The sequence below is a fragment of the Prinia subflava genome, chromosome 1, assembly GCF_021018805.1.
Source record: "Prinia subflava isolate CZ2003 ecotype Zambia chromosome 1, Cam_Psub_1.2, whole genome shotgun sequence".
Lineage (NCBI taxonomy): Eukaryota > Metazoa > Chordata > Aves > Passeriformes > Cisticolidae > Prinia > Prinia subflava.
Window position 1 is genome coordinate 152,897,252 of NC_086247.1, and position 23,928 is coordinate 152,921,179.

A 23,928-nucleotide genomic window follows, 5' to 3' on the forward strand; every position below is an offset into this window, starting at 1 on the left:
CAGGATGGCTGCTCCTCCTTCCACCACCTTGACCACCCACTCCCCCCTCAGCAGCGCCCACAGCCCCGGGATTCGGGGGATTTTGGGGCTCTCTTGCCTCGAAGAGGAGGTGCAGCGCCTCCTCCTCGTGGCTGACGGGGTGGATGGAGAGCCCCCGGACGTGGGCGCCCTGCGGGCCGTCCGTGACCGCCAGCGGGCCCAGCGCCGGCGCCAGCAGGTCAAACAGGGCCTCGTTGTAGATCTCCAGGTAGGAAATGCTGACGGACACCAGGACGTTCAGGAATTCTGCGGCTGACCTGAAGATCTGTGACAAGACACAGAGGTGGGGACGTGTTTGGGAGTGATTTGTGGCTTTTCGGGGGAGATATTTGTGAAGGTGTTGAGGTAAGATAGAAATGGGTATAAAATATACAATGGGTGTAAAATATAAAATGGGTATAAAATATACAATGGGTATAAAATGGGTATAAAATATCAAATGGGTACAAAATATCAAATAGGTATAAAATATAAATAGGTATAAAATATAAAAGGGTATAAAATATAAATGGGTATAAAATATAAAATGGGTATAAAATAGGTATAAAATATACAATGAGTATAAAATATCAACGGGTATAAAATAGGTATAAAATATAAAATGGGTATAAAATATAAAATGGGTATAAAATATAAATGGGTATCAAATGGGTATCAAATATAAATAGGTATAAAATATAAATGGGTATAAAATATCTCTAAAATATAAAATGGGCATAAAATATAAATAGGTATAAAATAGAAAATATGTATAAAATAGAAATGGGTATAAAATATACAATGGGTAGAAAATATAAAATTGGTACAAACTATAAAATGGGTATAAAATAGAAATGGGTATAAAATATAAAATAGGTATGAAATATAAAATAGGTATGAAATATACAATGGGTATAAAATACAAAATGGGTATAAAATATAAATGGTATAAAATATACAAGGGGTATAAAATAGACAATGGGTATAAAATATAAATGGGTATAAAATAGACAATGGGTATAAAATATAAATGGGTATAAAATATAAAATAGGTATAAAATATAAAGGTGTATAAAATATACAATGGGTATAAAATATAAAATGGATATAAAATATGAAGTAGGTATAAAATATAAATGGGTATAAAATATAAATGGGTATAAAATATACAATGGGTATAAAATAAAAATGGGTATAAAATATACAATAGGTATAAAATATAAATTGATATAAAATATAAAATAGGTATGAAATATAAATGGGTATAAAATATAAATGGGTATAAAATATAAATGGGTATAAAATATAAAATGGGTATAAAATATAAGATTGTGTCTATCAAATACAGACATAAGGTACCAACAGGTATAAAATATAGATAGATATAAAACATAAATACATGGAGATGTATACAAGACACCAATTTCTGTAATATAGAGATGGACATTGACAGAGAGAGTTCTGAACAGCTCCAGACTAGGGGGGTGTGGGGCTAAATCTGAGCTCTGAGGGCTCAGCTTGGATTGGGATTTAATGATCCGATAGAATCATGGAGTTCTGGAATGCTTTGGGCTGGGAGGGACCTTAAAGCCCATCCAATTCCATCCTCCACGGCAGGGACACCTCCCACTGTCCCAGGCTGCTCCAGCCTGGCCTTGGGCACTGCCAGGGATGCAGGGGCAGCCACAGCTGCTCTGGGCACCCTGTGCCAGGGTCTCTGTGCCTCAGAGGTGTTTTTAAACGATTTTATGATCAGTTTTAACCCGATCTCACAAAATGTCAGTTTGGAAAACACCTCTCTTGAAGGCTCACTGACATTTTGGGAGCAGCAAGAACTTAAACAGAAACTGAAGAGGAACAACAATAAAACTCCTCTATTCTTTCACCACCACCTCTGGGGTAAAATGAAGGGGGAAAAAACCCACATAAAACTTCTTCACTTTGCTCAAACACTCTTCTACCAGCAAGAGCTGTTCCCTGGGGTTTGCCCCCCTCCTTCCCCAGCAGCTGCAGTACCTGCTGGATTGCCCTGGGGATGATCCCTCGGTTCCTGTACTCTGAGGCTGCTCCCGTCATGGTGTAGGTTTTGCCAGCCCCAGTTTGCCCATAGCACATGATGGTGCCTGAAAAAAACCCCAAAAGCAAAAGGATCAGCTGGGGAGGGAGCCTCCAGGAGGGCAGCAGGTGGATTTCTGCTCAGATCCACTCTGGTTTTGGGATCAAAGGAGCAATGAGTGCAGTGAATCACCGTTGTAGCCCTGCAAAGCTTTGGCCACCAAGTCCTTGGCCACTGTTTCATAAACCAGCTCCTGGGAAGCGTTGTGGAGGAGCCCATCCAGCCTGAAGGACCAGTCAGTCTGAGAGTTATTCACAACTCCTGCCCTGGGACTCTTCTGGATGTAGATATCGATGGTCTGCAAGCCAAAAAGAGAGGGAGGTCAGCTCCACAGCCCTGAGGGTTTTCAGCAGCTCAGAGGACCTGGGATGAAGCAGAAAAGGGAGCACAAATAACAGAGTTATTTCACTGCCTCGGGTGCTTCCAGATGCCCTAAAAATATCTGGCAATGCTCTCAAATTTCTGGTGATAAATGTTATAAATAAAAGGAAATGTGGTTAAGCTCGTCTGTTTAGCTTTCAGTGATTTTGTGCCGCAGGGAGATTCTTAATTAAGCAAGAGAAGGCAAAGGCAGGGATTTGCATAAGAGGGGATGGAAACAGACTGTGCCAAACTGTGGTTAGCACTGGGAATTCCTCATGGAGCAGCCCCAGCCCTTTGGGGGGTTTTCCTGGTGATTGTACCACAGGAATTGTGTATTCCATCCTCACACTTGCTGTGGCAAAACCACTGCCAAGCAGGAACTCCCCCAACCAACACCCCCCAAAACATAATCCGTGGCCTCAGGGGATGGAAACATCCTTCCTTTCCACTGGAAAAGCTGAAATCAAACTCCAAACCTTCCCCACTCCCTATTCCTTGTACTCTACCTTGTTGTCTGAGCCAAACTTGATCATATCTTGGGCAAAATGAGAGCTTGGCTTGACCCGCACGAACACCAGGACTCGCTTTGGTGTTCTGAGGAGAGAGGAAAAACCAGCAGGAGAAGAGTCTGGCATTCCCCAAACTGGAATTGATATTATTTGCCAGCAAAAGGGGAGGCAGAGGAGTCAAAATTCAAAATAAAGCATTGGCAGGGATTCAGCTGCAGCTTTTATTCCCCGTTAAATGCGGGGCAAGGAGCTGCTGAAAATTCCTTCTGCTTGGGAAGCTGAGGGTGTGAAATGGGAAGGGCCAAACTGATGCTGATCTCCTGATCTCCCCCTGTGCACCAGGCTCAGGAGTGCTGGGTAACACCAATTCTGGAGTTAAAACCCAAAATATTTGCAGGGGGAATGGGAGAGGGATTTTCTTTTTAAAAATCCTTTCCATTCCCAATGAGCAGCTGATTCTCAGTGTCCTGGAGGAGACATCCACAGGCTGCAGGATCTGCTGAGCAAAACCCACCCCCGGAGGGCTCAGGGATCACCCAGCTGCTACAGCCACAGGCACTGAGGGTTGTTGAGTCCCTGGAAATGTGTAAATCCCACATTTTCCCTCAAACACAACCCCCAGACAGCCCGTGCTCAGTAATTGTGAAATAAGCAGTGACAACTTCAAGTTTGGGACAAAACCTTTGGAATTTCTGGCACACTGAGGATTTCTGTGACCTCTCACACCTGCTGTGACTGCTCTAAAATGAATTGGGGAGCTTCGAGCTGAGCCAGGACTTGTTGGATTTCAGGCAGGGGAACATTTGGGGGGTACCTGGGGCTGCCACCCTTGGGCTCTGCATCAGAGAGCAGTGAGGAAATGATGCTCTCCTGGTCCTCATTCTGCTCCTGCTCCTTGTCCTCATCTTTGTCCTTGTTCTTGTCCTTCTCCTGCTCTTGGTCTTGCTTCTGCTCCTTCTCCTGGTCCTGGCATTTCACAGAACATATCCAAAAAAACCTCAGAAGTCGGTGTTGGAGCAGTTGGGAATTATTTCTTCAAAGGAAAAACAGCAGGGAAAGGAGGAAGGGAAATTTTGTGGGGGGAAATCTCCACTAGGAATCAGAGAGAGAACAACTTCTAAATGAGTGGCGTTTTTTCTTGCAGAAACAAGGGGCTTTGGGTAGGAGAGGACAAAAGCGATTCCTGCTGGGAGTGGTTCTGGACATGAGGAGATGGGAAGGAATTCCCAGAGAAGCTGAGGCTGCTCCTGGAGTTACAAACAGCCGAGGGAGCCTGGGGAGCCATGGGGACACAGCTCTGGGCAGGTCCTGCTGTGGTGGGACAAGGAGGGATGGGTTTGAATGAAAGAGGAGAGGTTCAGGCTGGGTTTGAGGAAGGAATTCTTGGCTGTGAGGGTGGCACAGGGTGCCCAGAGCAGCCCCTGGATCCCTGGCAGTGCCCAAGGCCAGGCTGGATTTGGTTTGGAGCAGCCTGGGACAGTGGGAGGTGTCCCTGCCATGGCAGGGGTGGGTTTTGAGAGAATTCCAGGATTCTGGCTGGAATTACCGTTTGTTTGCTCTCTGGTGTGGCAGAACGCTGTTTCGTTCCCAGCCTCTCAGAGCTCTCCTGTTCTTCTTCCTCCTGCCGGGGAAAAGCAGCCCCCATTCCACGTGAAAAACACCCCCGCGGTGTTTCCACACATCTCCAAAGCCCTGGCAGCGGGAGGGCCCCCTTCCCACAGCTCAGGGGAGCAGATTTGGGCAGGACTTTGGGGAAAATCCACCTGTAAGGGTTGGGACTTGGCCGGGGAAGTTGTGGCTGCCCCTGGATCCCTGGCAGTGTCCAAGGCCAGGCTGGACAGGGCTCCGAGCAGCCTGGAACAGTGGGAGGTGTCCCTGCCTGTGGCACTGGATGATCCTGAAGGTCCCTCCCAACTAAATCACGCCGTGCTTCTCTCCCGAGGTGTGTGTGGGGTGATGCCCGGGGCAAGGGGGCGATGCCTGGGGGGCTGATGCCGCCTGTGCGGGGATACGACCTCCGATCACCCCTTGAGGAGGGGAGGGAGACCCCCCCCCGGGCACCCTCCCGTTCCTTTTCCACCTGCGAGCCCTCTACAGTCGAGTCCAGCGTGGCGTCCGGGGTCGCCATGGCAGCGTCCACTTCCGGGTTCTCTATGGCAACGGCATGTTCCGGGAGCGCCCGGAAGCGGCCCCGCGTACGGCGGCCGGGCGGGGCCAGCGCGCGGCGGGGGCGAAGCGGGACGGCAGCGGCACGGGAGTGGCCGGGACGATGCTGGAAGCGGCGGCGGCGGCGGACCCGGAGCTGGATCCCGAGGATCTGGTGCATTTCTCGGTGGGAGACCTGCCCAGCCGCGGGTATGGAGTGATGGGCGAGATCCGGCGGCAGGGAAAGCTCTGCGATGTGACGCTCAAGGTGCGGCCCGGCCCCCGGGGGCGGGGGGGACGAGAGACCACCCGAGCCGGGAGGGCGCCGAGCGGGGCTGGGGGACCCCGAGCCCTGAGGGAGAGTGAGGGACCCCCAGTCCCTGACGGGGATGAGGGACCCCGACCCCTCAGGGGGCTGAGAGACCTCGATTCCCCCCGGCTGCCGAGGGGGACCCCGGTCCTTGAGGGGACATTGAGGGACCCCTGAGGAGGTTTAGGATGGGAATGAGGGGCGATGCTGAGGGGACTTCCCCCAGTGCCCTTCAGAAGGAACTGGGGGAGCCCCTGGTCCCTAAGGGGGCTGAGGGACCCCCCCAGCATTTGAGGGGGCTGAGGGTCCCCAGGCTCAGGAGAGGGAGCTCAGGGACCCCCCCATTCCTGGGGGAGCTCAGGGACCCCCCATTCCTGGGGGTGCTGAGGGATCCCCCATTCCTGGGGGTGCTGAGGGACCCCCCATTCCTGGGGGTGCTGAGGGACCCCCCATTCCTGGGGGAGCTGAGGGACCCCCCATTCCTGGGGGTGCTGAGGGATCCCCCATTCCTGGATGTGCTGAGGGACCCTCCCATTCCTGGGGGAGCTGAGGGATCCCCCATTCCTGGATGTGCTGAGGGATCCCCCCATTCCTGGGGGAGCTGAGGGACCCCTCCCATTCCTGGGGGAGCTGAGGGACCCCCCATTCCTGGATGTGCTGAGGGACCCCCCATTCCTGGGGGAGCTGATGAACCCCCCATTCCTGGATGTGCTGAGGGACCCCCCATTCCTGGATGTGCTGAGGGACCCCCCATTCCTGGGGGAGCTGATGAACCCCCCATTCCTGGATGTGCTGAGGGACCCCCCATTCCTGGATGTGCTGAGGGACCCCTCCCATTCCTGGGGGAGCTGATGAACCCCCCATTCCTGGATGTGCTGAGGGACCCCCCATTCCTGGGGGAGCTGAGGGACCCCCCATTCCTGGATGTGCTGAGGGACCCCCCATTCCTGGATGTGCTGAGGGACCCCCCCATTCCTGGGGGAGCTGAGGGACCCCTCCCATTCCTGGGGGAGCTGAGGGATCCCCCCATTCCTGGGGGTGCTGAGGGACCTCAGTTTCTGGAGGGGGTACTTGAGGAACCCCCAGACCCCTGAGGGGGCACCCCAGCCCTTAATGGAGGGGGCCCAGTCTCTTTTCCAGCGGGAAGGAGGCAGCTGGAGGTCCCTCAGACCCCTTGGTGGGGGAGAAGGGGGACAGGAGCGGGAGCTGAGACCCCAAACCCCTCCGTGGGGTGTCGGGGGCTCCTGGAGCCCCCCAGCCCTGCGGGGTCTCGGAGCGCCTGCGGATCCCGATTTGTGGAGCAGCCTGTGGATGGCTTTCCCCAGGAAACCATTCCCTGACAGGAGCAGCCCTTCTCAGCATGGCAAACCAGTGAATCCTCCCTGCTAAATCCTAAATCCTCGGGGCTGTGTCCCTGCCCCTGCAGGAGCTGCCGGGGTCCCTCAGGACTGCAGACCCGAGGAGCCGGCGGGGTGGGAGCCACACGCGGCTCTGAGTCACTGCAGAGCCAACCCTGCAGTTTAATTAAAGGTGCTCGCAGCCTACTCACCCCGAAACCTGCCAGGGGAAGGAGCCGGCGGGGGCTGGGCCTGCCACGGGGGTGGGATGGGGAGCGTGCCATGGATACGGGCGCTGCTCCATCCCCGGGAGGAGGGACCGAGGCTTGGGATCCTCCTTGGAAGGGGTTGTTCCTTCTGCACGGTGATATTTGTGACAGTCCGGGCTGGAAGCTGGGGGAGTTCTGTGACAAAGCCGGTTTGGGATGCAGAGTGTAGTGGGTTTAGGATTGAACTGGATTGGTGGGGCAGGAGAAGATGACCAGATCCTGGCAGCCCCGTGTCTGTGGGAGACAATAGCAGGAGGTCTGTGATCCCTGTCCTAGCTTGGATAAATTCCTCACCATTGTCTCTAAAATTTCTGCGAATAATTACCCATTTCTGTGGATTTTCCACAGCAAAGGGCTGTTTAAATCCTCTTTATCCCTACAGAGGTTTAAAATATATTAGGAAAGATCAAAACCATCACAGAACAGTTTGGGATGGAAGGAACCTTAAGGATCACCCAGTGCCACCCCTTGGATGGGCAGTGACACCTCCCACTGTCCCAGGCTGGTCCAAGCCCTGTCCAGCCTGGCCTTGGGCACTGCCAGGGATCCAGGGGCAGCCACAGCTGCTCTGGGAATCCATTCCAGGCCCTGCCCACCCTCACGGGGAAGAATTCCTTCCCAAAATCCCAAAGACAGATCCCAGCAGCACCTGATACATTCTCAGTCCTCTGTCCGTGTTGTTTCAGGCATTCCAGCTTTCCCTCCTACACCCACAGCTTGGAATTCCAAGCATTTCATTCCTTTCATTCCTCTCTGTTGTTGTGAGTCATCCTGTGAAAATATCCCAAATATCCCACCTTGTGCTGCCTCTGCCTCTGGACATCCCTTTCCCCAGTGTCCCGTGGGGATGGAATGAGCTCGGCCAAGCCTCCCCTCCCCATCCCAGGCTGCCTGCTCCAGCTGCTGCAGCTTTAGGCAGGAGTTTGTCCCAGCTTGAAGCTGGAGGTGGCTTTGGATCACTCAGGAACCCCAAATTCAGGCAGCACAAACCATCTCTGCCCTGCCCAGGGAATGTTTTCCTGCTGTAAATCCAGGCTGGGATTCCAGCAGGGACAGGGTTGGGATGAGTCTTACCCAGAAGTAAGGAAGGGACGTGGAGCTGCTGAAGGGCTGGAGCCCCTCTGCTCTGGAGCCAGGCTGGGAGGGCTGGGAATGTTCCCCTGGAGAGGAGAAGCTCTAGGGAGAGCTCAGAGCCCCTGGCAGGGCCTGAAGGGGCTCCAGGAGAGCTGCAGAGGGACTGGGGACAAGGGCTGGAGGGACAGGACACAGGGAATGGCTCCCACTGCCAGAGGGCAGGGCTGGGTGGGAGATTGGGAAGGGATTCCTGGCTGGGAGGGTGGGGAGGGGCTGGGCTGGGATTCCCAGAGCAGCTGTGGCTGTCCCTGGATCCCTGGAATGTCCCAGGCCAAGCTGGAGCAGCCTGGGGGACAGTGGGAGGTGTCCCTGCCATGGCAGGGCTGGCACTGGGTGACCCTGAAGGTCCCTCCCAACCCAAATCATTCCATGATTCTCTGATAAAAGCTTTGAGAAATGTTCCAGGTCCAACCCAGAGCAGCCCCCAGGTGGATCCTGATGCTCCCACACCACTGCAGTGAATTTCTTCCCCTTTTTTCCACTCCTGCCTCTTTTTGTCTGTCCCATCTCTAAACCAAAAATCTTCCAAGCACCCCTTTGTCCCAGAAGTTGGATCTCGATGTGCCCAATGCTCCGGCTCATGGGTTTGGAAAGTTCTTTTCTCTCCCTGTCTCTTTAACAGCTGCAGGTCAGGGCTGCTCCTGATGTTCCCTCACAGCTCCCCTCGGAGCCTCTCCGAAATGTTTAATTAAATATTCATTTGCTGGGAGCACACATGGATGGACTGGAGGGAGGAAGGGAGGGAGGAGACACACCTCATTCTGTGGTTAGTGCTTTTCCTTTGGAAAAAGAAGTAGGGATTTTGCTTAGCAAAGCCAAATTTCTGCTTTCTTCTCTTGAGGATCACCAGTCTGGGCATTGGTGTGGTCATAAAAGGACCAACCAAACCCTTTTCCCCAGCTGATCCCCATCCCAGTCGTGTTCTGGAAGGTGAAGCTGTGCTTTCCTCCTCGTCCAGCACTGGTGGTGATGGAAAAGATGATGGAGATTCCAACGAGGACAGGGAAACCCCAGGCCTGGAATAATCATGGAGAGAGCAGAAATGAGCCCTCTGCGCCTTTTTTTTTTCTTTTAATTTGGTGGGGTTTGAGGCTTTGAACCCCAGCTGTGGTCAAGCCAAGGGGCAGAATTCCTCTCTCAGACCTCTCCACCTTATTTTTAGTGGGTTTCCAGTCCTCTTCCCTTTGCAGCTCCCAACTAAACTCCATAAACACCCCAAGAATTCCGGCTCATGGACAGGTGCCGCCGTTTGGGGCCGGCATTCCCTGAGCTGCAGATCCTGAGCTGATTTTCAGCAGCACAGAAGGAGCTCCCGGTGCTGGTGTTCTTCCTGAGCTTTGTTTCTGGAATTGTTTCATCCCTGCAGGATGAAAGCAGCCTGGGCAGCTTTGTTTTCTGGGATGTGCTGCCTCTGCTCCAGGCAGAGGCCCCAGAGCTCTCCGGGGACACAGCAGAGGCTGCTGGAATTCCAGAAATCAGGGAAAACAGATCCATGCCATTCCCTCATTACAAACCAAGAGGGAATAAATCCCTTCCTAGCTCCTGCTGGCTCCCTCTGGAGCTGGAGGAGAGGGATCCAAGTGCCAGGCTGGCACCTCCAGAAATCCTGGCCAAGCTGTGCCGAGAGCTGGGTTTATGCCTTCCCAAACCCTCGGAGAGCGGAGCTGATGTGAGCTCCTCTTCCTGCTCCTGTGGATCTGAGCCACTCCAATGCCATTTTTCCATGACTAACTCCAAGACTAATTGGAAAAGTCTCCTGAAATACAGCCCAGGTCTGGCAAACTGAAATAATTCCCAGCTGTGGAGGGGGTACAATGTTTGCTCGGTGTACAGTCCCAGTGGGACAGACAGGTCACAGCCCTGCTGGCTTCTGTCCCATGCTGATCCCAGTTTTTCCAGAGCAGACTGTTAACTCCAAACCCCCAAACTGGAGCAGCTGCACCCCCGAGAGCTGATGCAGAGCTGGAGGAGCCTCTGGATAAGTGGAATTCCAGACAGCTCAGGCTGCCGGCCTGATTGCAGCAGGAGCCTTGGACACTCAGTGCCTGCCTGTGCTGCAGATTTTGGAGAATGTTTGGGAGATCCTCCAAGAAAACAGCCCTGGGAAGAGAGGGAATGTTTCTGTTTTATGGGAGAGACTGGAAAAGCAGATGATCCGTTGTGCACAGGAGGGCTGCAGGGTGAGGATGTTGTCGCCCAAAAGGCAGGAATTATTTGGGATTCTGCCTGGATGTGATTCCCCCCAGCTCTCAGCTGCCATCAACCCTTCCCTTACACAAAATAGGAGGATTTTTAGTTCTAGGATAACACAAAAATTCTTTTTGCTGTCCCTTCAGAGGCACTGAGGAGGGCAGGGCTGGAGCTGATCCCCTTGGGATGCTCCCTATCCGTGTGGGAAATGGAGGAACTGGAATTCTGAAAAGCAGTTGGGCTTCTCTGAGCTCCAGGGAATTCTCTGGGAATGTGGCTTTGTTGTACATCCAGAGGGGGTGTGTCCTCTGCTTCAAAGGAATTGGTCACCATTCCCATGGAATCCTGGAATGGTTTGGGCTACAGGGACCTTCAGGATCATCCCATTCCACTGCTGCCATGGCAGGGACACCTCCCACTGTCCCAGGTGCTCCAGCCTGGCCTTGGGCACTGCCAGGGATCCAGGGGCAGCCACAGCTGCTCTGGGAATCCCAGCCCAGCCCCTCCCCACCCTCCCAGCCAGGAATTCCAAATTCCCAATCTCCCATCCCTCCCTGCCCTCTGGCAGTGGGAGCCGTTCAGAATTCCCTCTTTCCTGCTGCCCACCCTGCGGGATCAGCCCAGGGCATGGAGGGGTTCTGGTCGGGGAATGGGGAGCTCCTCATCCACCAACAGCCCCAAATCCTTCCCTTCTCCTTGTCCCCCCGCCTGGATTTGTGTTTGGGATTGTGCTGGTCCAGGTGCATCCATTCCCTCTTCCTGGCAGAGCGGGGCTCTGAGGGGCTGGACCCCAGCTCTGCTCTGCTCCGGCCTCTCCGTGCCCCCCGTGCCAGCACCCCCTCAGCAAAGTCAGATTTGGGGTTTGCTGAGGCCTTTCAGCGAGTTCTGAGCGCTGCAGGGCGCTGACGTCAGGAGCAGAGGAATTCCTGTCTCCCACCTACGCCACTTTCCCTGGAGAAGGGCTCCTTGTGCCCTGGAATGTGTGAACACTCGGGGCTGTGGGGGTGTCCAGGGGCACATTCCTTTGTTACCCCACACTGACACGTCAGAAGGGAATTCTGGGGTTCCAGGGGTCAGGGGCTCCTTGCAAAGCTCCTTTTTCTGCAGAACAGAATCCTTTGCCTTAAAGCAAAGGGCCTAAGATTATAAATTGTGAAATGGAATATCTTGGAATGGTATCAGGGAGAGGATGAGCTCTTTTTCCTTGGGTGGCTCCAGAGTGAGTCCATCAGGAAAGTGCATTAATTTAGCCATGGACAGGGAGAGCCTTTGGCTCTGGAGGCAGGGAGCACTTTGGGAAAGGAGATTCCAAGGTGAACCGAGTGGACACGTGCTGAGGGCTCATCCTTGGAAGGGTTTTCCATATTCCACAGGGAAAGCTTGAGCTTTGCCTGCAGCAAGGCCTGCAGTTGTTCCTTGGGACTCACCACGAAGCGCTGATGGAATGAACATAATGATGGTCTTAGAGCAGAGATCCCAATTTCCCCATCTCCCCAAGGGCTCTCCAGCATTCCAGGAATTCCAAACAGGAGGAATCCCAGCTCTTCTCTTGTGCAGCTCCAGGGAATATTTCCCGGGCTCTTTGCTCCGTGGATCTCGCTGCTCACAGGGACCATTCCCGGTCTGGGACCCCCTGGAAGGGCAGCACTGCCCAGACCCAGGGGACTCCATCCCAGCGATGATTCCATCCCAGCCATCATTATCCCAGCAGGAATCTGGCTGGGGCTGTTTGCTCCTGCCAGGCCCTCGAGGAGATGAGGCTGGCTGGTGACAGGTCCTTGCAGGGTGGGAGCTGCAGCTCCAGGACTGTTCCACCCTTGGACAGGGACTCGGGGCACGGAATCATGGAATGGTTCAGGGTGGAAGAGCCCCCTTGGGGACCGAGTCCGAGCATGACCCAGCACTGCCAAGGCCACCACTGCCCTGTGTCCCCAGGTGCCACATCCATATGGGTGTCACATCCTGCTGGGGATGGGAATCACCACTGCCCTGGGCTGTCCCTTCCAGTGCCTCACCCCCCTTTCCATGAGGAAATTGTTCCCAAAATCAACCTGAGCCTCCCCTGGCCCAGCCTGAGGCCGTTCCCTCTGCTCCTGTCCCTGTTCCTGGGAGCAGAGCCCGACCCCCCCGGCTGTCCCCTCCTGTCAGGAGCTGTGCAGAGCCACAAGGTCCCCCCTGAGCCTCCTTTTCTCCAGGCTCAGCCCTTTCCCAGCTCCCTCAGGAATTCTCCAGCCCCTTCCCAGCTCTGTGCCCTTCCCTGGACACTTTCCAGCCCCTCAATGTCACTCTTGTCATGAGGGGCCCAGAGCTGCCACCGGGGCTCTGTAAGTTGCAGCTATTTGGTGAAATAAGGGCCTTTTTCTCCTCCTTGGGTCGCACTACAGGCTTGGGGTTTGAGTAAATATAACCTTGGTGTTGAAATTCCTGTTATCTTTAGTTATAAAGATAATTTTGCACATAAATAGAAGGTTTCTGTGTGCATTTGAAGCAGGTGTTTCACTTTAAGAGGTGCCTGTTCAATTTTAGCACCACTTCTCATTTATTAAAAAGCTGAAATGAGATTTGGACAGTTGTGATTTTTGGCAACCTGGGCTTAGGGGGAAATGAAAGTCAAGTAAAATGTTGCTTTTCTTGCACACTCAGCCTGAATGGGAGCACTCATCCAAACAAACCAAATGAACTCTTCCCGCTGGAGTGAATTCCGGACAGAATTTTAGAGATAAGAGGAGCCCTTGTTCTTTCACCTTTCAGAAACAGCAGAAGCAGATCTGGAGTTTCTCTGTGGTTTGGGGACGTTTGAGACGCTCAGGAAGGGCTTTTCCAGCAGCACGGAGGTGCATCAATAATGGATTTATTGATCACTGATAAATCAGTGGTTGGGCCAGGAGCCCGTCATGGACCCTGGCCCTGCAGCCCTGACTCCTTTTCCCAGAGATTCCCCATCCCACCGTGTGCACGGGAGGCTGGCAGGGATTTTGCAGCTCTTGGAGCCTCTGGGACGTTTTCCATGTGGTTTGGGGTTAGGAGAAGGGATTGATACAGCCCTTCATCCCTTAAAGTCACACACAGATAGAAATGTGAAGGGGTTTTTCTATGAGCTGTCATAGTCCCCACCACTTCACTCCCTGATTTTGCTCTGGGAATTAGGAATGCTGCAAAATCCAGGAGAACAGGCTTTGTGCAGCATAATGCAGGCACAGAGGACAGCATGGACAGGGATTCAGACCCAGGACAGAGGCAAGGCTCTCCAAAAATGCCTCCTTTTTTCCATCTGGCCAGAATTTTTCTTTCTAAACTCCTGGCAAGTTGGTGTTTACTGGGTCTGAGGGACAAGGGAGGCACTGTTGGGAATCATGGAATTCCTGAATCCACGGAGCATTCCTGTTACCTCTGGAGCTGAGATGGGGTGAGGACTTTGCAGAGGAGCAGAGAAGGACTCCTTGGATTCCCTGGAGGGATCCAAGGTATCCCTTGGATTCCCTGGAGGGAAGGGCCCTGCTGTGTCCCATAAAGCAAAGCTCCAGTGGGAAATTTTTGCTTAAGTGAGGAAAAAAGGGCAGCCCTGCACGAGCACGGACTGAGATGAGTCAAACTGAGGTGGAAATTAGGGGGGAAAGCTTTGGGAGAGCTGATCCGAGCAGAGAGCTGGCTGGAATGCTTGGATGCTGCAGGGAATTGCTGGAGCAGTGGCTGGAGCTGATCCCTTCTCCCTCGCTGTCCCTGCCGTAGGTGGGGGAGCACAAGTTCAGCGCACACCGGATCGTGCTGGCAGCCTCCATCCCCTACTTCCACGCCATGTTCACCAACGACATGATGGAGTGCAAGCAGGACGAGATCGTCATGCAGGGCATGGACCCCAGGTAAAACCCCCAGGAGGGCCACAGGGACCCCCCTGCTCTGCCTCCAGGCTCAGAGCCTGTTCCTGCCTCAGGGATCCCATAGAATGCCCTGCTGCTGTCCCAGCTGGAATCCCGGGGATTCTCTGCCCTCTCTCCCTGTTCTTAGTGCGCTGGAGGCTCTGATCAACTTCGCCTACAACGGGCACCTGGCCATAGACCAGCAGAACGTGCAGTCCCTGCTCATGGGGGCGAGCTTCCTGCAGCTGCAGAACATCAAGGACGCCTGCTGCACCTTCCTCAGGGAGAGGTGAGTGGGGCTGGGGCATCCTGGGGGAATTCCAGGGGATCCTGGGGGATTCCGGGGGATCCTGGGGGATTCCAGCTGCTCCCCAGCAGCAGCCAGGGGCAGTCGCCTGTGTCCAGCCTGGGAGGAGCAGGATGAGGAGTGTGCATCCCAAAACTTGGCACCTGTAGAGTTATGGAGCACAGGATGGGTTGGGAGGGACCTTGAAGCTCATCCCAGTCCACCCCTGCCGTGGCAGGGACACCTCCCACTGTCCCAGGCTCCTCCAAGCTCCAGTGTCCAACCTGGCCTTGGGCACTGCCAGGGATCCAGGGGCAGCCACAGCTGCTCTGGGAATTCCAGACCAGGTCCTCACCACCCTCCCAGCCAGGAATTCTTTCCCAATATTCCGTCCATCCCTGCCCTCAGTTTATTCCATCAAACCCTGTCCCCTTCTCCTACCATTCTCATTCCCTTCAGAATAACTTATCACTCCTTTATGGGGACACAGTAAAAGACCTTGGCCAGCCACGGGAATTAGCACCCAGAGCAAAACTGTGGAGACATTTCCCTTCTTGAGAACCCATCCTGGCAGGAATTGCCCTTCCTGCTGCCATGTGTGCTAAAGGGGAGGAACACAGCCTCAGGCCAGGAGCTGGACAGGAAACTGTGGCAGAGCCCTAAATTGGTCCCAGGTTTTTCAATTTCCTCACTGGTGTTTGGCTGTGAGGCTGTTCCAGCAAATGGAAAGCTGGGATGCTCTTTGTCCACATTCCACATGGATTCCCAGCCGTGCCAGGGAATCTGACGTGTTCAGTTTTCCCAGCCTGACTCCTCTGCAGCTGCTCAGGGCATTCCGTGGTGTGATGTTAAACACGCCCACCAAATACAGAGATTGGCCACCAAAATTCTCCCAAATCCAGCAGGAGCAGCCAGGTGTCCTCAGTGGAGTCCTGGCTTTGAGTGCACAGCTGCCAGTTTGGCTAATAACCCAAAATGAGTGGATTCTGACCACCCTGCAGAGCTGGGACATGCACACTGAGCTCCCTTCTCCCGTGGAATTAGAATTGGGATATTTTTAGGCAGCTGTGTTGTAACCAAGCCCCGTGGGAGCCCTCGGAGTCACCCTCATGTGACAGTCCCCACCCAGCAGCAGCAGGACCTGGAGCTGCTGCAGAGACCCAGGGGAGCCCCTCAGCTCTGCAGCCAGGCTGGGAGAGCTGGGAATGTTCCCCTGGAGAGGAGAAGGCTCCAGGGAGAGCTCAGAGCCCCTGCCAGGGCCTGAAGGGGCTCCAGGAGAGCTGCAGAGGGACTGGGGACAAGGGCTGGAGGGACAGGACACAGGGAATGGCTCCCACTGCCAGAGGGCAGGGCTGGCTGGGAGATTGGGCAGGAATTGTTCCCTGGGAGGGTGGACAGGCCCTGGCACAGGTGCCCAGAGCAGCTGTGGGTACTCCCAGAGCCACCTGGATCTCTCCAATGCCTCTTTGGCAGGGACAAGGGGACATTTGTGTTTTGCATCCTCTGGTTCTGCCTTGGATTCTCCTGGAGCTGCCTGTGCAGATCAGCTCCTGGGCGAGCTGGAACCACTGGAGAGGGCACATCTTTCACTGTACTGTGTGTCCTGCAAGGCTTCTGTGCTTCCCAGGATCCTGGAATGGTTTGGGATTGGAGAGGACCTTAAAGCCCATCCCATCCCACCCCTGCCATGGCAGGGACACCTCCCACTGTCCCAGGCTGCTCCCAGCCCCATCCAGCCTGGCCTGGGACACTGCCAGGGATCCAGGGGCAGCCACAGCTTCTCTTCCTTTACCCTGACACTCCTGTGCCCTCCTCCTCCTCCCTTTTTCCAGGCTGCATCCCAAGAACTGCCTGGGCGTGCGGCAGTTTGCCGAGACCATGATGTGCACGGTGCTGTACGACGCTGCCAACAGCTTCATCCACCAGCACTTCGTGGAGGTGTCCATGTCCGAGGAGTTCCTGGCCCTGCCCTTCGAGGACGTCCTGGAGCTCGTCTCCAGGGATGAGCTCAACGTCAAGTCCGAGGAGCAGGTGGGGCCTGCAGGAGGTCTTGGCCAAGGAAAGTTTGGCCTGGAGGGGTTTCTTGCTGCTTGGGAGTGGAATGGGAATGGGAATTATCCTGTTCCTGAGCTGCCCTGGCACAGTGGGGACACTCAGAGGTGCTGGGCAGAGCTGTGATGGTTTCCAGTGCCTCCTCCAGACTGACTTGTTCCTAAAGAACAGACAGCAGGGCTTTTTTAGGATCACAGAACCTCTGGGGCTGGAAAAGCCCTCAGAGACCATCCAGTCCAACTTCCCCCAGCACTGCCAAGGCCACCCCTGACCAATGTCCCCAAGTGCCACATCCACAGGGCTTTAGCATCCCTGCAGGGATGGGGACTCCACCACTGCCTTGGGCAGCTGTGCCAGGGCTGGAGAGTCCTTCCCATGAAGGAATTGCTGCAAATTCCCACCTAAACCTCTGCTGGGACAACGTGAGGCTGTTCCCTCTCCTCCTGTCCCTTTTCCCCTGGAGAAGAGCTGGAATTCCATGTGGCTGCACGCTCCTGTCAGGGAGGTTTTGGGAGTGAGAGGAGTTCAGGGTGTTTGCACAGCCTTGAGAATCCATGGGTGTGGGCTGACAGTGAGCAGGGAAAACAGAGCCTGTCCTTGAGCCTGGACATCTGTCCTGCTGTTCCCGAGGAGGTGACAGAGGCAGAGCAGACCTGCAGCTGCTCCTTGCAGGGTGAAAATGTGCTTCTTTCATCAGGCTTAGGAGGGAGGGGATCCTGCCTCACCTCCCAGCCACATTCCTGTATCATACCAAGAATTCCTCACTCTGGTTTTCCCAGAGCAGGTGGGATCCAAGAGTCCATCCTGGTGACATTTCCCTGTGCCCTGGCCCCTGCCAGCCCCACTCTTCAGAAATTCCAGTAGCATCCTGTAGGATGGAAGAAAGTTGGTTTGGGGTTTTAAGTCCTTGTGGTGCTGTTGGAGAAGCATTTTTGCCCTGGAAAGTTTGGGAATTATGTTGGGAAAGACTCCAGATGCCACTATGGAAGAAAGAGCAGATGGTTTTGTTCTGGTCAGTCGAAAAGGCTGCAATAACTGTAATAGGCAGTTCTGTGAACCCAGGAATGTGTGTCCCAAATTAAACTGGGACCAGGGCACCAGGATCCTTCTGCAGCTGGAGTCATCCAGTGGGGCTTCAGAGAGCTCTGTCCCTTCCAGTGTCTGGGATGGAGCCTGAAGGAACCAGCTCAGCTCCAGGTGCCTCCAGTGTAGTTATCCTGACAGAGCAGATGGATCCCTGTCATCAAACCTGACCCCTGGAGCAGCCCCATTCCCAGTCTTCTTTCCCAGCCTGCAGATTTCTGTCACTAAATAAACACAGTTTCCTGTTCTGTGCCACCTCCTCTGCCAAAATCCTCCTTGCAGCTCCCTCATCTCCCTGCAGACTTCTGTGCTGAATGTCCCATGCCAAGGGACAGGAGATTGGGATTGTCAGAGGCAGGGAAAGAAACCTGCATGGAGCCAGGCTGGGAGAGCTGGAAATGTTCCCCTGGAGAGGAGAAGGCTCCAGGCAGAGCTCAGAGCCCCTGCCAGGGCCTGAAAGGGCTCCAAGAGAGCTGCAGAGGGACTGGGGACAAGGCATGGAGGGACAGGACACAGGGAATGGCTTCCACTGCCAGAGGGCAGGGCTGGGTGGGAGATTGGGAAGGGATTCCTGGCTGGGAGGGTGGGGAGGGGCTGGGCTGGAATTCCCAGAGCAGCTGTGGCTGTCCCTGGACCCCTGGCAGTGCCCAAGGCCAGGCTGGAGCACCTGGGACAGTGGGAGGTGTCCCTGCCACGGCAGGGGTGGCACTGGGTGATCCTGAAGGTTCCTCCCAACCCAAACCATTCCAAGATTTCATGTAATTTCATTCCCATCCATTTGCACAACCCCCCAAACTCCACCTTCCCCTGCTGCCCCCTGGCAGGTGTTCGAGGCTGCCTTGGCCTGGATCCGCTACAACAGAGACCAGAGGGAGCCCTGCCTGCCCGAGCTCCTGGCCAAAATCCGCCTGCCCCTGTGCCGGCCGCAGTTCCTCACGGACCGCGTGCAGCAGGACGACCTGGTCCGCTGCTGCCACAAGTGCAGGTGAGACTGGGCTGGGAGAGCCGGATCCCTGAAGCCCAGGCTGCAGGCAGCCAGCTCTCCCGGTTAACGATCCCGTGGCCGCATTCCAGGGATCTGGTTGACGAAGCCAAGGATTACCACCTGATGCCGGAGCGCCGGCCGCACCTGCCGGCGTTCAAGACGCGGCCGCGGTGCTGCACGTCCATCGCGGGGCTCATCTACGCCGTGGGGGGACTCAACTCGGCAGGTACCTTGCAGTGGAAAGACCACCGGGGCGGGGTGGGGTGGTGGGGCGCTGGAATTCCCTCCTCTGGCAGCTCCATGCAGCACTTTGACCCCTGCAGTGAAACCCTCAGGGTGGCTGTGCCTTTAGTTTAACATCTCCCATCCACAATCCTGTCCAAGAGAGGCTTATTTAGGACACGCTCCTCCAGACTTTGAGGGTGGTGTCCTTCCTGGAGCCCCAGGCAGGACTTGCAGGGGTCTCCTCCAGACTTTGAGGGTGGTGTCCTTCCTGGAGCCCCAGGCAGGACTTGCAGGGGTCTCCTCCAGACTTTGAGGGTGTTGTCCTTGCCTGGAGCCCCAGGCAGGACTTGCAGGGGTCTCTGCAGCGTTGTCGGGGTTGTGGGATCACAGCGTGAGCCTCACCGTGGCGTGAAAAGGGAACAGAAAGTGAGCAAGGGAAAAACTGCGGAGGAGCTGCGCTCCCGGGAAGCAGCGACACCACAGATGGCACTTGCAGGTCTCTGCTGCCCCTTGGTGGACGGTGGAGGTGCCACTTCCACGGAGGGAGCTTGTGGAGAATCCTCGTGCAGAGCACGGGAGAGCCTGGAAGTGTTCCCCGACCTTTCTGAGTGTGGGAACAATGGGAATTGTTCAGAGCGGGATCTCTGCGGGTGGCTGGGAAATGTCCCTGTGGGAGCAGTAGGCTGGCATAGGATGTGAGAGTCCAGGATAGGACAGAGAATCCCAGAATGGTCTGGGTTGGAAGGGACCTTAAGGACCATCCCATTCCTACCCCCTGCCATGGCAGGGACACCTCCCACTGCCCCAGGCTGCTCCAGGCCCTGTCCAGCCTGGCCTTGGGCACTGCCAGGGATCCAGGGGCAGCCACAGCTGCTCTGGGCACCCTGTGCCAGGGCTGCCCACCCTCCCAGGGAAGAATTTCTTGCCCCAACCCAGGTGCAACACTTTGCACTTGGCCTTGTTGAATCTCATGAGGTTCCCATTGCTTTTTTCCCCAGATCTTCTCCCAAGGAAAACCAGGCAAACTCCCCACACCAGCCCCATCTTCAGGCACACAGCAGCACCCCCTTACCCCTCTTCCCCCCCCTCACTCTCCCAGGCCTTCCTCAGGCCTCCCTCTTTTAATTTGAGTAGCAAATTTCTACGCAGGCGACTCTCTGAACGTGGTGGAGGTGTTTGACCCCATTGCCAACCGGTGGGAGCGGTGCCAGCCCATGGCCACGGCGCGCAGCCGCGTCGGCGTGGCCGTGCTCAACGGGCTGCTCTACGCCATCGGCGGCTACGACGGCCAGCTGCGCCTCAGCACCGTGGAGGTGTACAACCCCGACACCGACTGCTGGTCCAAGGTGGAGAGCATGAACAGCAAGAGGAGGTACGGGCAGCTCCCTGCGGAGAGAGCTCCGGAAAAGCGGCGGAAAACGGGGTTGGGGTGGCAGGCGGTGGGCGCCCAGCAGGATGGGGGTGAAAATGGGGCAGTGTGGAAGCAGCTGGGGTTTCCTTGGGGGGTTTCTGGTGCAGCCATGTGGGGGTCAGGCTCTGGTGCCAGGGAACAAGGGACAGGACAAGGGGAAATGGCCTCAAGCTGTGCCAGGGGAGTTCAGGTTGGATACAGGGAAAATTCCTCCTGGAAAAGGTTGTCCTCCACCCCTCCAAGCTGCCCAGGGCAGGGGTGGAGGGTGTACGTGCCCCTCACCAGGTTTCTCTGGAGCTCCCTCAGCCACTCCTGGTGCTCCAGCCCCATCCCCACCTCCATTCCCCTCTCTAGACACACTCCAGCCCCTCAATGTCTGTTTTTGTTGTGAGGGGCCCAAATCCAAACCCAGCATTCGAGGTGCTCCTGCCATGAGCACCATTCCCCTCCCTGAGCTCGGAGTTCAGGTGGGGCTGAGCAGTTTGGGGGTGAACCCAGGGAAAAGGAGGTTTGGTGGGGTGACACAGGCAGGGTGTGCAGGGGACAGCGTTGGGGACAGCAGGGTGGCAGCACCTCCATCCCCCTGAGGGGCTCCTGCTGTTCCTTGCAGCGCCATGGGCACGGTGGTGCTGGACGGGCAGATCTTCGTGTGCGGCGGCTACGACGGGAACTCCTCCCTCAACTCGGTGGAGTCCTACTCTCCAGAAACAAACAAGTAAGAGCCCCTCGTGTCCCAGAGCTTCCCCAGGAGTGTCCCCTTTGCTGTTCCACCTCCTGGTGTTGTGACAGTTAGAAGAGTTACAAAAGAACGGCCTTACAAAATCAGGCCTGCTCTATTAATTAATAGCCAGCCTGTCGTTTCTTCTAAGTGCAGCTAACAGGTCATTTGTAAGTTCACATATGAAGCTGTTTTGAGAATGAGAAGTTCCTTTAACACAAAAGTATTCTGAGGACTAAAAATAAGCACACCTGTAATAACAAGGGATTTGTCCCGTGAGAACCAGTAAAGAAAATATGCAAACAATCCGAGAATAGACAGATATGATGGACAAGCAAAACAGCTTTTACTAACGAATAGAATAATTAACAAGAAAGATATTAACCAATTAGAAGTTGCCCTCGAGGTCTGTAGAAGCTATAAAAGGCAGCATGCAGCCACAATAAAGAGCCTTCTGAAGATTCCACTCTGTGTGTGGTGTCTGCCCAACAACGACATCCTGGCACCGCTGGGCTGCCAGGATGGTCTGAACAAGGAGTGGGACAGGAGAGATGGGGGAATCCAGCACTGGAGAATCACAGAATAATCTGGGGGGGATTTGCTGACCCTTCCCTCCCCCTGCCAGGTGGACAGCAGTGACCCCCATGAGCTCCAACCGCAGCGCCGCCGGAGTCACCGTGTTCGAGGGCCGCATCTACGTGTCCGGAGGGCACGACGGGCTGCAGATCTTCAACAGTGTAAGGCCCTGGGGCCCCTGCACCCCCTCAGGAGGGGCTGCAAGGCTCCCTGTCCTTCTCCTGTGCATCCAAAGAGCCCCAAGTGCCACCCAATTCTGTCACTTCCACCCATGACAGGAAACCAGAGGTGGAATGGAAGTGACTCATTTATCCACTCAGGGCCATGGAGATGTTCTGAGGGCTGGAGCCCCTTGGACACAGAGACAGGCTGGGAGAGAAGGATCCAGAGAGACCTTAGAGCCCCTGCCAGGGCCTGAAGAGGCTCCAGGAGAGCTGGGGACAAGGGATGGAGGGACAGGGCACAGGGAATGACTTTAAGCTGAGGAGAGGAGATTTAGGTGGGATGCTGGGAAGGAATTCCCGGCTGGGAGGGTGGGCAGGCCCTGGCACAGGATGCCTACAGCAGCTGTGGCTGCCCCTGGACCCCTGGATGTGTCCAAGATTGGACAGGGCTTGGAGCAGCCTGGGACAGTGGGAGGTGTCCCTGCCACTGCAGAGGGTGGCACTGGATGAGCTTTAAGGTTTCTTCCAGCCCAAACCCTTCAGGCACAATCCCATAGCAGCTGAACTTTTAACTGAAGGCAGTCCAGTCCCTCAGCTGCTCCTGCAGCTCCAGACCCTTCCCCAGCTCCCTTCCCTTCCCTGGGAAGCCCCCATGGTCTTGTCACGAGAAACCCAAAACTGCCCCCACTTTAGGGTGAGTCCCCCCGCAGCACCAGCACCGCAGGGGCTGTCACAGGGCGACTCCCACAGCAGCAGCATCCCTGGTCTGATTGTGCCCTTTCTGACCCAGAGATGGGGCAACTGAGAGGTGTTTTAAAAGCTTTTACTCCACTTTCAGTCTCATGAGAAGGGTGGGATGGTGCAGATGTTACAATTCACGCCATCACAACCAGAAGCCAACTATTTCCTAATTACAATGCACTGTAAGTGGTTTTTGGCCTATCAGCTTTTGCCACACAGTGCTGTTAATGCCTCAAAGCCAGTCCTCTAAACCTACCCCTCGTGGGTCCTGCTGCAACGCATCTTTCACAGTTCTATTTCTCCAAAGTATCCAGTCTTATTGGCAAGGCCATCATTTGAAACCTTGTTCCCAGTCCCACTTCTTTCTCAACAACATCTGCCCTCTCCCACGGAATTCCCAAGCCACCATTTTTCACCTCAGAGTCCGCACGCAGACACAAACCCCCGGCGAGCAGACACAATTCCCTACCAACCCTTTCCCCCCCGGGCAGGTGGAGTACTACAACCCGCACACGTCCAGCTGGCACGCGGCGGCGCCCATGCTCAACAAGCGGTGCCGGCACGGCGCGGCGGCGCTGGGCAGCCGCATGTTCGTGTGCGGCGGCTACGACGGCTCCGGCTTCCTGAGCGCCGCCGAGGTGTACGGCCCCGCCGGCGACCAGTGGTACCCGGCCGTGCCCATGAACACCCGGCGCAGCCGCGTGTCGCTGGTGGCCAACTGCGGCCGCCTCTACGCCGTGGGCGGCTACGACGGGCAGTCCAACCTCAGCTCGGTGGAGATGTACGACCCCGAGAGCGACCGCTGGACGTTCATGGCGCCCATGGTGTGCCACGAGGGCGGCGTGGGCGTGGGCTGCGTGCCGCTGCTCACCATCTGACGGGTGCGGGGCGCGCCGGCGTCGCCGGGCGCTCTGAACGCCAAGGGACTCGACTAAGAGCAGTCCTGCATTTGTGGGGTGGAGGTGCTGAGAGGTCAAAGGTGGGGAGGTGATGGGAGAGCAGAGAGCCACCCTGGCCTCCCCCGGAGCCAAGATCCGTCCATCCGAGTGGATCCACCCGTCCCTCCTCGGTTTTCCTGCGGGAAAGCGCCGGTGTGGGCTGGGGGACGGGGCCAGCCTTCATCGGGACATAGAAACAGCCACTTCAAGGACTTGGAAAATCCACCTGCACCTTCTGGGAGCAGCAAAACCACCTGAGCTCCCACTTCAAGGACTTGGAAAATCCATCTGCACCTTCTGGGAGCAGCAAAACCACCTGAGCTCCAGCTTCAAGGACTTGGAAAATCCATCTGCACCTTCTGGGAGCAGCAAAACCACCTGAGCTCCAGCTTCAAGGACTTGGAAAATCCATCTGCACCTTCTGGGAGCAGCAAAACCACCTGAGCTCCCGCTTCAAGGACTTGGAAAATCCATCCGCACCTTCTGGGAGCAGCTAAACCA

General features: G+C 55.4%; 2 protein-coding genes across 3 annotated transcripts in view; one reads left to right on the forward strand and one right to left on the reverse strand.

The window, feature by feature from the left end:
• The window catches only part of KIF9 (kinesin family member 9), a 21,029-nt gene extending 15,610 nt beyond the window's left edge, over nucleotides 1–5,419 (reverse strand). For both annotated transcript variants that reach the window (XM_063417618.1, XM_063417629.1), the window contains exons 1-7: nucleotides 5,087–5,419; nucleotides 4,553–4,627; nucleotides 3,821–3,972; nucleotides 3,004–3,091; nucleotides 2,267–2,432; nucleotides 2,035–2,141; nucleotides 98–304 (exon numbers count right to left, since the gene is read on the reverse strand). In XM_063417618.1, the coding sequence (XP_063273688.1) occupies nucleotides 98–304; nucleotides 2,035–2,141; nucleotides 2,267–2,432; nucleotides 3,004–3,091; nucleotides 3,821–3,972; nucleotides 4,553–4,627; nucleotides 5,087–5,332 (1,041 nt within the window). In that variant the 5' untranslated portion in view covers nucleotides 5,333–5,419. The remainder of the gene's footprint in view (nucleotides 1–97; nucleotides 305–2,034; nucleotides 2,142–2,266; nucleotides 2,433–3,003; nucleotides 3,092–3,820; nucleotides 3,973–4,552; nucleotides 4,628–5,086) is intronic.
• KLHL18 (kelch like family member 18) lies at nucleotides 5,372–23,367 on the forward strand. Its single transcript, XM_063392510.1, has 10 exons — nucleotides 5,372–5,419; nucleotides 14,121–14,251; nucleotides 14,397–14,537; nucleotides 16,367–16,565; nucleotides 18,494–18,654; nucleotides 18,744–18,880; nucleotides 20,014–20,251; nucleotides 20,901–21,005; nucleotides 21,634–21,745; nucleotides 22,981–23,367. The coding sequence occupies exons 1-10, from the start codon at nucleotides 5,372–5,374 to the stop codon at nucleotides 23,365–23,367; spliced, it is 1,659 nt and encodes a 552-aa protein (XP_063248580.1).
• Nucleotides 23,368–23,928: the final 561 nt, after the last annotated feature.